The sequence below is a fragment of the Diabrotica undecimpunctata genome, chromosome 4, assembly GCF_040954645.1.
Source record: "Diabrotica undecimpunctata isolate CICGRU chromosome 4, icDiaUnde3, whole genome shotgun sequence".
Classification (NCBI taxonomy): Eukaryota; Metazoa; Arthropoda; class Insecta; order Coleoptera; family Chrysomelidae; genus Diabrotica; species Diabrotica undecimpunctata.
Genome location: NC_092806.1, coordinates 154,566,144 through 154,578,228, shown reverse-complemented (window position 1 = coordinate 154,578,228; position 12,085 = coordinate 154,566,144). Strand labels below are relative to the sequence as shown.

Below are 12,085 nucleotides of genomic sequence, written 5' to 3'. Positions count from 1 at the left end.
TAAAGTAGGATGGATGAAGTGGAAGGAAACAAGTGGTGTGATGGAAAGGAACATTCTATAACACTGTTATAAGACCAGCTATAGTGTAATGAACTCAATGTTGAACAGTTAAAAGGAACGAGGAACAACGAATGCACGTGGAGGTAATAAGAGTGCTTCGATGGATAAGTGTAATGACAAAAAAGGATACAATTAGGAATAAGTATATTAGAGGAAGTCTAGGGATCACACAAACGGGTGCCAACATGAGATAGCATAACTTAAGATGGTTAGGTCAAGACATTTGACGACAATTGATATTTAATATGATGATTTGATTTTGAACTATCTTTTCTTGAGTATCTACTGGAAACCAGTATAGTGTATCCAGGTGTATAGTCTACCTTTAGGTGGGTTACAGAAAGTGTTCATTAAGCAAAAATTAGGTTCGGTGCAGAAATTGTGTTAACGGTGTTATTGCCAAAAGTAATTAGGGAAGCGGGCCTCACATATGAATAAAGGCAAACAGAAAAAGAAAGAATGAAACTATAATAGTAAGCCTTACTAAGACTTTGTGAACTGATAAACTGAGTAAATTTACAAAATAATAAGTTCTGAAAATAATTACAACGAAGGAGTCAAATGCTGTCATGTAAAATCTGTGCAGTTTCACCAATGACCTATATTTAGGAATGAGCCTTTCTCTATTTAGCAAAATAACGTAGTTCTTGCTGTAATTCCTTTGTAATTAGTTTTAGCAATGTGTTTACCATCACTATTAATACATAAATTTTGTGAATATACTACAAGTCTTCGCAGCACTTTGTTCCAAAGATCTATACCTATTTCCAAGATAAAACTGATTACAGATTGTCTATGTTAATTTTTTTCTTTGTAATTGTTACCGGTAACGGTGAAGGCATCTAATTTAAAAATAAATTTTCAGAAACGTTCCCATCAAAACTTCTAACAATAATTAAACACAAAACAACAAATAAGTCAGTCTTCATTCCACTAGAACGAAAATATCACAGAAAAAAATATGTAATAATATCTAAAAACAATTCAAGACCCTTGCTTATCCGTAATGATCAATTGAATAGTGAGAAGTGTTGTATAAAGCAAGACAGACAAAAAATGTATCTACGTAAATTTAATTATGTCCCACAACCATTGTTTTTTAAACTTACCCCAAAAGTACTACAGTAATACTCTGTCTTTGATACCCTAAATGTAGCTTAAGAGTTAAAAAAAGAATACGCTGTTAGTAGTGGTCGGTATGACGCATAAACAAGGCAACAGGAGCTCCTGATATCAATGGCCACTGCTTTTAGGGACAAAATTTTTAAATCGTCTGTTTCATGGTCAGTGGATACGGCCTAGGTACCTCATAGGCAATATCAGCCCGTGGTTCCAAATGATGTGGGTCCGATTACGATTATAGACAGGAATTCAAAAATTATATCAATGTTATCTTTCCGAAGATAATTTACACCACTGCAAGTACTTTGCACAGTACTGGTCCTCTGAACTTTTTTGGTATTGGTACACACACACAAAGAGAAAGAGATATGAGAAGCAGCACTCTCGAGAACATTTTCTAAAACATCTAGTATGTCTTCTCGCCCAGAAAACAGTCCAACTCGTATAGTAATAAATAACAAACGCCTATAAAGTTCTTGGTATAGTGTTAAAAAGGGAAAACATTTCATCCATTAATGGAAAAATATGAAATTATACAAAGAGTACTATAATTTACTACGTGTTATGAAGATAATGCAAACACTTGAATGTGGATATAACAGAAATTCTCGGTTCTATTGATTTACCAACGATGAAGTACTTAGAAGAATCAATATTAAACGCGAACTACTATTTTACAATAAAAAAATCGAAAGATGGAATACCATGAGGAAAAAAAAAAGAAAAATCTGTGTTACTCCAGATTATTATCTATGGAACAATTGATGACAGGCGAGTTCCCGAAAGAGAAGAATCTACTGGCTTGCTGCTAACTTGCGAAAGTGGTTTGGAACTTTACTGGATCATTTTGCTAAACAAAAATCCATTAATGATTGCGAATATCTTGAACCAACACAAGAGGATACCACCTTAAGAAGATGAACCAAAAGATTTACCGAATATAACTCTTTTTACTTAATACTGACGTCTTGAAGCCTGCAGGGAAGAGTGAAAGTGTGGGTTTCCTATGAATTACTTCTGAAAGATTATTATAAAGAAATCTTTCCCAACTGCAATAAAAATCTTTGTAATTCTAAACCTATTTTGTTTACAGATACCATAAGTAAGATCAAATATTCCCACAACCATCTATTGATGATAAATGATCTTCCAGCCTATCTCCTGTAAAATATAACGGAACAGATCTAACACCATTCAATTTATCTTTTATGAAACCTTGAAGCAAATTCGTTTTGCAATGGGTATATTCTGTTGTGATTAAAAACTATAACTGATGGTTGTAAAATTAACATACTTTGCTGAATATAATCTGGAGTCACCACGAACTGCTTGTTGGCGTCGGCACTTGAGGTCACTACCCGTTGCTGCTGAGAATGTGGCTGCTGAGTGGACGACTGTAACTGAGATTGCGTAGAAACCAACTGGGACTGCTGCGATTGGTTTTCGGCTACTTGCTTGATGGGTTGCAACAGGGCCGACGTTTGGGCTTGCTGGCCATTTACTAGTATCTGCCGCACGTGGGAAGGAACATCGCCAGCCTGTAAAAAAAATATGATAATTAATAGAATGTCACAGATATATAGTAATAGACTAAAACCAGACACAAAACGGATGTTTATTCTTTTCCACGATTAGATAATTTATTGGAAGTAATCTATTCTACAGTTGGCGAGATAAAACACATACTTTTTATCTAGCATCATTGTCTTCCACGCATGAAACTAAAGACAAACCTCGAAAAGAGATAGATACAAAAAAGACACTTGGGGACGTTTTCAGATTTTAAGTACAATTTGTGCCGTTTCTGGATTGTTTACTTGCGGCTGTCAGTTTGTTGGATTTTTGTCCTGTTTTTGCATTTAGAAAGTTATTTATATTACACAAACAATTGTTTTCACAATTAATTTTATCTTGGAGTTTGAAATTTTTTGGTAAGTCTATTTATTTTGCCACTAATTTACATACAAAGCTAACCTCATTCACAGAGTTAAGGAATGGTTTTGTTTAAATTTCCTCAAAAGTGAAATAAATGACAAAAAGAAAATATTTTATTGATTTTTTTAGATTATGCCTGGAAAAACTCTTACCTCACAAGCAAAAGAACTCGTTTTAAATTTAATCGAGTATTTTGAACAAGAAAAAGGAATGGGGACCCGTTGTCAGCTGTTCAAGAGGTACAAAATGTACAATTTTCAAATGTGCACTATTATGAAGCTTATATATTAGTAATATTATTTATTTGACAACTCTATTACATAACAAAATATTTATAATTAGGAACTTTTTATTTTTGTTTTTTTTTTTCAATTTCAATTAAAAATATTGATGTTTTAACTTTGTTTTAGAGGGAAGCAGCTGCAGTTAAATTGGCGAGAAAAACAGTATACAATATACGAAAAATAAAAGAAAACAATCCTCTTTTATCTTCTCCGGGAAAAAGCAAACCTCGTTTAAAAACGAAAACTACTGATTAACCTGAGGGCAATAAAATTGCAATTCGAAATATAATATGTACCAGGATAGTAAATAAACCAACTTTCTGTTGAGAATTAAGAGTAGGATTTAATATATAATAGTAATATATTAAAATATGTAGATAATTTTTTAGAGGAACATGTAACCCGTGAAGCGTTGATCAATGAGCTGCAGGCTAAAGAAAGAATTGTTTCTACAAGTAAAACATCCTTTAGTAGAATATTAAAATATTTGGGCCTTCAATTTAAAAAAGATTATTATCGAAGAGCTTTAATTGCAAGAACTCATATCGCAGCACAACGAGCGTGTTTCTTACGTAAATAATTTTTTGTTGCATTTTTAGGCGAAACGTGGATTTTTTCTAGAGGAAATAAAATGATGTCGTGGCAGAATGACAACAGCAGAAATGTACGTAAACCAGGTGGTTATGATGGAAAAAGATTTATTGTGGTTCATGCCGGTTCAGCAAAATGTTTTATTTCAAACGTCCGATTGTTATTTTGTTCCAAATCCTTGACTGCAGATTATCACGGTGAAATGAATACTACCTACAATATTTAATAAATGGATAAGAACACAATTACTTCCTAATTTAGAACACCCATCTTTGATTGTCATGGAAAATTTATGATGCTATGGTGCTCACTATGGTGACATATATGGCATAAAACTCGGTAAATTTTATAGATTTCTTGAGAAAGTTGAGATTAACGAGATTGGACCATATTATAAATGAATAGTAAAACGAAGGAAAGCACTGGATTTTTTTCTTCTGCAATATGGAACAAATACTGATCGACATAGAAGAGAAACGCCTAATTTGTGTAAAGACACTTAAGAGGAGCAGATCAATCGAGATTGATATCAAAAATCTTGGAATGGAATTAATAAGAAAAAAAAAAAGAAGAGAGCCATGAAGATCATAGAGGAACGAAGCCTATGATTCAAAAATATGGACCAAAATGATGGCATTAACGCCCAACAACAGAGCCAGAAACGTCGGTCATCAATTCACTGTTGATAGCTCTAGTTTTGAAGTGGAGGATACATTCACATACCTAGGCTCACTGACGACCAATGAGAACTCCAACTTGGGCCAGCAAACAAAAGTAACAATATACAAAACCTTTATAATATCAGTGCCGACATATGGATCGAAAACATCGAACATATCACCTCCCGCTCATATTTGAACGAAGAATCCTGAGAGACATGTTAAGTGTCATCTGTGAAAAGGATATTTGAATATAAGTTACAATTACTAGATAGACCACAAATAAAAAAAAATATCTGGTGATGTGGAAAGAAAAGTCTCTACTCGCAATCGTTTAAGTTTATTAAGTAATAAGTGATGGTATGTTCCTGCCCTTACAGTATTACCATACTGTATTGACCACATATTCCATCAAATTTTAGTAAAACCAATTTATTGTGTAGTTAATTATTAAGTCGGCTACTGACACACATGCAAGCTTGTACAGCACGCTTCTTCAATCTTTTTGTACAAGCTCGCTTGAGTCTCGGTAGGGAAATGTGGTGCAAGCTTTGTGATTGTACAAGCGGCTTGAGGATTAAAACGATCTTAATTATGCATGCTTGAATTAAGCGCGCTTGCGCAAGCAAAACGGTACGTGTGTACCCACGATTTTCAAGCTTGAACAAGTTGGCGTCCGTTATATTGCTTTGTGAGGTAGCATTTGAGTAATTTTCGTCATGACTAGTGACCGCAAAAAGGTTAACCATGAATCATTGGAAGAGTTTATTCAAGAATACCAAAATTAGCCATGGCCTTGACACGTTAAATCCAAAGTTTATCATAACGAAGCAAAGAGGGATGTAGCGTACAAAATATTAATAGAAAAGTATAGGTTAATTAACGTTAATGCCGATAAGGATGAAGTTATTAAAAAAATAAACTCCTTCCGGACTAATTATAGAAGAGACAAGAAAAAAAGTTGAAGATGAAGAACTCACTAATAGTTGAATACTTCATGTCATCGTCACAAGAAATCTTTCATGTGGTGTTATGGCTTCTCTCATGATCGTATCTTGCTTTTAAATCCTAGGTGATACAAGAGACAAAAGGTTTAAATACGTCTGTCCATCTATTCTAAGATAATTGTGCCAGTCACGCGGATATATTTTCAGCTCACTTAGTAAGCTAATGTGAGAATAGGTTTTCCTTTTCATCAACCATTGTTTACACCAAACCGCACGCTTTTTTATTTATTCTTTTTTTCACAAGAACAAAAGCTGCCAAAGCGAGCGTATCGTCCTAAACATATTTTATTAAACTACTTCTATTTTTATCAAGCAAGCTTGTACGTGTGGTGCCAAAGTATGCTGGACAAGCTTGCAGTTGTGTCTGTAGCCGTTTTTAGTCAATACTGCAGTAACTGTCGTACATTAACATACGTACATTAGGACTGACGATAGAGTAAAATTGTAAACTCAGAAATCGGTCGCAAAAACATACCATCAATTATTACTTTATAAACTTAATTGTCAAAAAAATGTATATTGGGGACCCTTAGAAGAAAGAAAAAATCTACAAGTTCTTCGAATAAGTAAATGAGAAATACAGTGCAAAAATCCGAGCATAACATACAGTTACGACATACAAATGGAATTATTTTGAGAAGTTAAACTGAGTAACAGATAAACAGCTGTTTTTTTTTATATAATCTGAGTCATTATTGATCATATGTTATATTAAGAAAAACAAATAAAACTTAGCTTGGAATAATGCAGGCAACTGCAAAAAGGAGAATGTAACACCCATCATAACACACTACTGTAATTGTTTATTCCTCCTCCACTATTTGCACACCTTACACATCACACAAAAATAAAGCCAGACGTTAAAAATTTCTTTGGTTCCGAATTTATTGCTTTTTAAGTAAGCGACTTTTTGTTTTATCGCTGAAAAACGTTGTCTGTTTCTTTTACTCGGAAATATAGACAGGGGCGTACTTGGATATTTACACTTATCACGATCATTTTGTGATACTAAATTAATGTTGTGCTATCAAAAACAAATAAAACGAGAATATTGCACTGCAACAATTGCTTACGTCTTCTTTCATTGCACATTTTATACATAGACTTTTTTTTAACAGTTTGTGTTCTATCGTTGAAAAAAGATTGTTTCTTTGACTCAATAGAAGAATAGAATAGAATCAATAGAAAGAAAAACAAAATTTTATGGTTTGAAATACAGTTTATTATTCAGTATAGTCTCCTTGAACATCAATACACTTGTTCCAACTAGATTCCAATTTATGAATTCCGTTATGACCTCATGATTTGATGAAAAACGCTTTCCACGCATGATTTTTTTTTAGTTATGGAAACAGATTAAAGTCACTGGGGGCCAAATCTGGTGAATACGATGGATACTCCAACAATTCTAATCTTAATTCATAAATATTAGCCATTGTCCTGATAAAAAGGATTTTTTCCTTCTACAAACCGTATCTTTTTTACGATTTTTTTCCTTCAGCTGGTCTAAAAGATTACAATCAGATTAATTGATTGTTTTACCAGTTTGCAAGTAATCCACAAACAAAATTCCTTTCGTATCCCAAAAAACTGATGCTAACACTTTCTTGGCCGCTTTCTGGACACGAACTCGTTTCGGAGCCAAAGAACCAGGTTCACACTACTCTTTAGCATCTTGTTTTGATTTCAGGATCATGGTGATAGACTCAAGTATCATCCATAGTGATGAATCGGCGTACAAAGTCCACTTTATGCTTTTGAAAACGCTGCCAATCTTGCTGAGAAAGTCGTATTCGAATGTGTTTTGTTCTACTGTTAGCAAATACGGCACCCATTGTAAACACAGCTTTCTGAAACCCAATACCTTAATCAAAATATTGCTTGCACTTCCCAATGAATCTCTTTCAGTCACTCGACGATTTTCCAATACCATATCCTGTATTTTTTCTACGATTTCTGGAGTTGTTGCTGTTTTTGGACGTCCTTAACCCATCTTTCTACTGTATTAATTGAAGAAATGGAATAATGAAAATTCACATACGTTCATATGAAGAGTATACCAACATAACAAAATTAGGCTAATCCTCCCTTATTGAATCGCAAAACTTATTGAATAGCCTATTACACTTAAAAATTATTCTTCGTCATTAAAGGTTGAGTTCACTTACTTTTCAATCAGTGAATTATCATTTCTCTTACTTTATCATATTGGTTTTGAAATTATACTTCTTCTCATGGCGCCGTATCCTTTCGAAGGTTGGCGATCCAAATGGCGATTGTAATTTTGGAAACTGCTGCGCGAAAGATTTCTGCGGATGAGCGGTCGAACCATCTCCTCAGGTTTTTCAGCCACGAGTTCTGGCGTCTTCCTGCTGATCTTTTGCCATGTATTTTTCCTTCCAGTAATTCGTATCTTTCGCCTCTCAACACATGACCCAAGTATTGCATTTATCTCTCTTTGTTTAATCTTAGTAATTCTTTTTGTTTACACATGCGACGAAGTACCTCAACATTAGTAACTCTTTGTACCCATGGAATTTTCAACATTCGTCTGTATATATACATCTCAAAGGCATCTATTCTTTTTTCTATTTCAGAGTCCATTGTCCAACTTTCACAGCCATACGGTAAGACAGAAAAAACGTAACATTTGATCATTCGGATCCTAAGCTGCAGACTAAGGTCTGATCTTGTAAAAAAAAATGTTTTCATGCTCATGAATGTTTTCCTTGATTGTTCGATTCTTGATTTTCTTTATAAAAGCCAGCAAAAGATACAGAGCATACTCGAAGAGATAGAAAAAAAGAAGGTGAGTGGTTAACCAGGGTTCAGAAGATATGTCAGAAATTACCAAGGACGAAATAAAATTCGATCTTGACATGCACTCACAACGATGAAACACGGGAAGGCACCCGAAGAACATGGTACAGTAGTTGAGCCCATTAAAGTTGAAAAGTTGGAATTTTTCCAACTTATATCAGAGCATAATTCCAAGCGATTGGAGCACAGTTCTAATGTTATTAATCTATAAAAAAGGAGACTCTACGGAAATACAAATATTGTACACCTATCAGTCTCCTGTCCCATTTGAGTAAAGTTTTTACCAAAATAGGCACTCGAGGACTAGAAAATAAACTGAACCTCTATCAAACGATAGAACAATCATGTTTTCCAGAAGTAAAAAAACTTCAAAATTTGTATTAGTATAAGAACATTTAATTTAAAATTTGTTAAAAGTGTCGTCCAAAATTTATAGATGCATAACGTTAACGTTTTCGATCTAGCTCAGATCATCCTCAGTGCCTTCTTTTGGTAGGTACTTGAAGCTAACACTAAAATTGTAGCGGAGACATCAATATATGGTTTTACATATTTAAATTTAAATTATAATGCGACCCTAGGTCGATGACAATGGTTGAAGATTTTAATACTTAAAGAGCAACATGTTTCTTTGCTCGACTTGGTTCTTGTCAGTTTAAACGATACAGACCAAACGGGTATTCTATATATGTTAGTATGTCTGTTTCTATTGATGTTCTTTGCTTTATTTTGTCATTACTTCTCCTATTCATTCTTGTTACGCTGCAGCATCTTCGCAGGCACTCCATTTCTGTTGCTACTATCTTACTGCTGTTTTTCTTGTTTATGATCCAATTTTCAGCCCCATATGTCATAATACTTCGCAATAATGTTTTATAAATCTCTGTTTTTGTCTTCATATTTAGGTGTCTATCCCACCATACTAAGTTAAGTTGTCGGATTGCTGTTCCTGTTTGTCTCAATCTTTGCTTAATTTCTTCCTCTGTTATTGTCTTTTTCGTGAATATAAACCCCAAGTATTTGAATTTATCCTTTCCTTTGATTGTTACGTTGTCGTCAATCTGTAGATCTTTATGTCTTCTTCACTTATAGATAGGTACTCTGTTTTCGCGAGGTTAATATCTAGGTCAGCCTTGGTATATTCTTCTTGTAGTTTCTTCATCATGTAACTGAGGTCTTCTTGGTCTTGTGCAATCACTACTTGATCGTCTGCAAAGCTTAACGTATATAGGTATTCGTTTCGTACCGGTACTCCCATGCCTTCGCATTTTCTTTTCCATGTAGTCAAAGCTTTCTCTAAGTATATTTTGAATAGTGTTGGAGATGTGGAACAACCCTGCAGGAGCCCTTTTGTTGTGGCGAAGTCTCCTATGATTCTTGTTCCCATTTTAATGGACACTTTATTTTCTTTATACAGAGCTTTTGTAGCTTCTATGAGTTCTGTCTGTATTTCTAATGTGTACATTGCCTCCCATAGTTCGGACCTGGTATCTAGTATCTTGTATAGAGTCATACGCCTTTCTCAGATCCACAAATGCCAAATACTTTGGCATTTTTTTGCTTTTTTTCTTTTTCAACAGTTGTTCTAGTGTGTATATGTGGTCTATGCATGATCTTCCTGCCGTGAAGCATGCCTGATCCTCCCCGATTTTGTCTTTTATCGCTTGCTCTATCTTTTCTCGCAGTATCTTCCTATTGATGATATTACACTTATTCCTCTGTAGTTTTCGCATCGTTTTCTATCTCCTTTCTTAAATATAAATGTCATATATGCCTCCGTCGATTCCTTTGGGAACTGTTCTCCATTTATGGCTTTCTGAAATATCCATTTTATCATCCAGTGTAATTTTTTTGATCCGTACTTTAGCTCAGGTGAGATGCCTCCAGGTCCCGGTGCTTTCTTATTTTTGATTGCTTTTTGATCTTCGGGGCCGTCCTCTTTTCCTACTTCCTATGGGGTTCCATTCGGTTATTCTCTTTATCCATCTGTTGTCGCTAGTTCTTCTTCATGTCCATACCACTGACAATCAAAGACTAACTTTTTTGTTCTATATATGTTCGTATGTCTGTTCCTATTGATGTATAACATCTATAAAAAATCACGACCAAGGTAGGCAGATTAACGAATATATGCTTAATATCCTTGGCGATCAATGTGTTTTGTACGATCGTGAAAATTGTATTGCAAGCTTTAAACTAGGTAAATATTTTTTAAATAAATAAATTCTTCATTTGCGTATATAAAATGATACTTTTTGTTGAGGTACAGTGCACTAATTAATTTCATATTGCGTTTTAAACAAATTTAAAATATGTCACAAAATTGTACTTGGATTAAAAGTTAAAAATAATCCTAAATATTTGAAAAATTTCTCGCAAAACCATTTACGACATTTACGAAGATACATCCAATAGCCCATATCTAATCATTGAACACTAACTTTTTGATTTTGCTGAGATTGTTTACGTACCTGTTGCTGTATATGCTTAACGGGTGTTTGTTTCGGAGTTACGACAGTAGGGTTGACGACTTGCTGGGTAACAACTGGCTGAGCGGGAGCGGTGGTTTGTTGTACCGGCGCCAAAGGCGGGGGATTTGTTGATGTCGTTTCCGTTGACGGTTCTGTACTACTGGGCTGTACCGCGAGATAGATCTTGGTCGGACCCAATACTCCTTGCTTGCCGGTTGAAGCTTGAGCTGAAAATAAACAGTAAACATACATGGTCTGTAATTGGATCATGGGTACATGCAGAAGATGAACCTTACTACAATAGTTTTCAACTTTAATTATATTTTTACCGACTCAAAACTACAAACAATATCTACTAACCTTTAAGTAACTGTTGTTTAACTTGTTGTTGGACAGCTGCTAGCTGCTGAGGAGTAAAGTCAGCTCCTTGTAGCCCCTGTAGAACGATCCTGGGACCTTGCTGGGTTTGGATAACCTGCGCGGTGACACATTTAATGACGGTTCCGGGCGGCTGACCTGTCATCAACTGATCCATGGTCGCCTGATCGATGTGATTATCCTGCGCCTGAAAAAAATATATTTTTTACGGTTATTTTAACGATCATTAAGTACCAGTAAGTTAACAGTAGTATAGACCAAGAAATATGAAAAACGAGAAACTGGGGAAATTTTTAACAAAGAACTTGTTAGAAAATGGGCAGTCTGAATTTACACTTACCGGTTTTGTTGGACTCTGTAAAGCTTGCTGAATAGCTTGATGTGTTGACGTTGGTGGCTGTTGGGCAGGTTGCGGCTGCTGTTGCACTTGTGGTTGCGGCTGCTGTTGCACTTGTGGTTGCGGCTGCGCTTGTTGCTGTTGTTGCGGCTGCGCTTGCTGCTGAGGTTCTGTTTGACGAATAACCTGTTTAACCGGAGTCTGTGCTTGTGGCACTGTTTGAGTAACGGGTCCGGGAGTTAATTGGGCGACAACCTGGGCTTGGTTATTACCAGTTGGTCTAATTAGTACTTGTTGGCCGTTAATTGTAGCTACTTGAACTTTTCCCGTAGCCAATTGCTGGGCTAGTGACTGGTTATTGACGACAATTTGGTTTGTTATAACCTGGAACAATTGAAAAGAGAAATTGGTCTTCATAAAT

General features: G+C 35.1%; 1 protein-coding gene across 3 annotated transcripts in view; it reads right to left on the bottom strand.

The window, feature by feature from the left end:
- Positions 1-12,085, bottom strand: part of E(bx) (nucleosome-remodeling factor subunit NURF301 E(bx)) — a 50,251-nt gene that overhangs the window by 13,508 nt on the left and 24,658 nt on the right. For all 3 annotated transcript variants that reach the window (XM_072530633.1, XM_072530632.1, XM_072530635.1), the window contains 4 exons: positions 11,668-12,048; positions 11,310-11,514; positions 10,950-11,176; positions 2,477-2,720 (listed from right to left, as the gene is read on the bottom strand). In XM_072530633.1, coding sequence (XP_072386734.1) covers positions 2,477-2,720; positions 10,950-11,176; positions 11,310-11,514; positions 11,668-12,048 — 1,057 coding nt within the window. The remainder of the gene's footprint in view (positions 1-2,476; positions 2,721-10,949; positions 11,177-11,309; positions 11,515-11,667; positions 12,049-12,085) is intronic.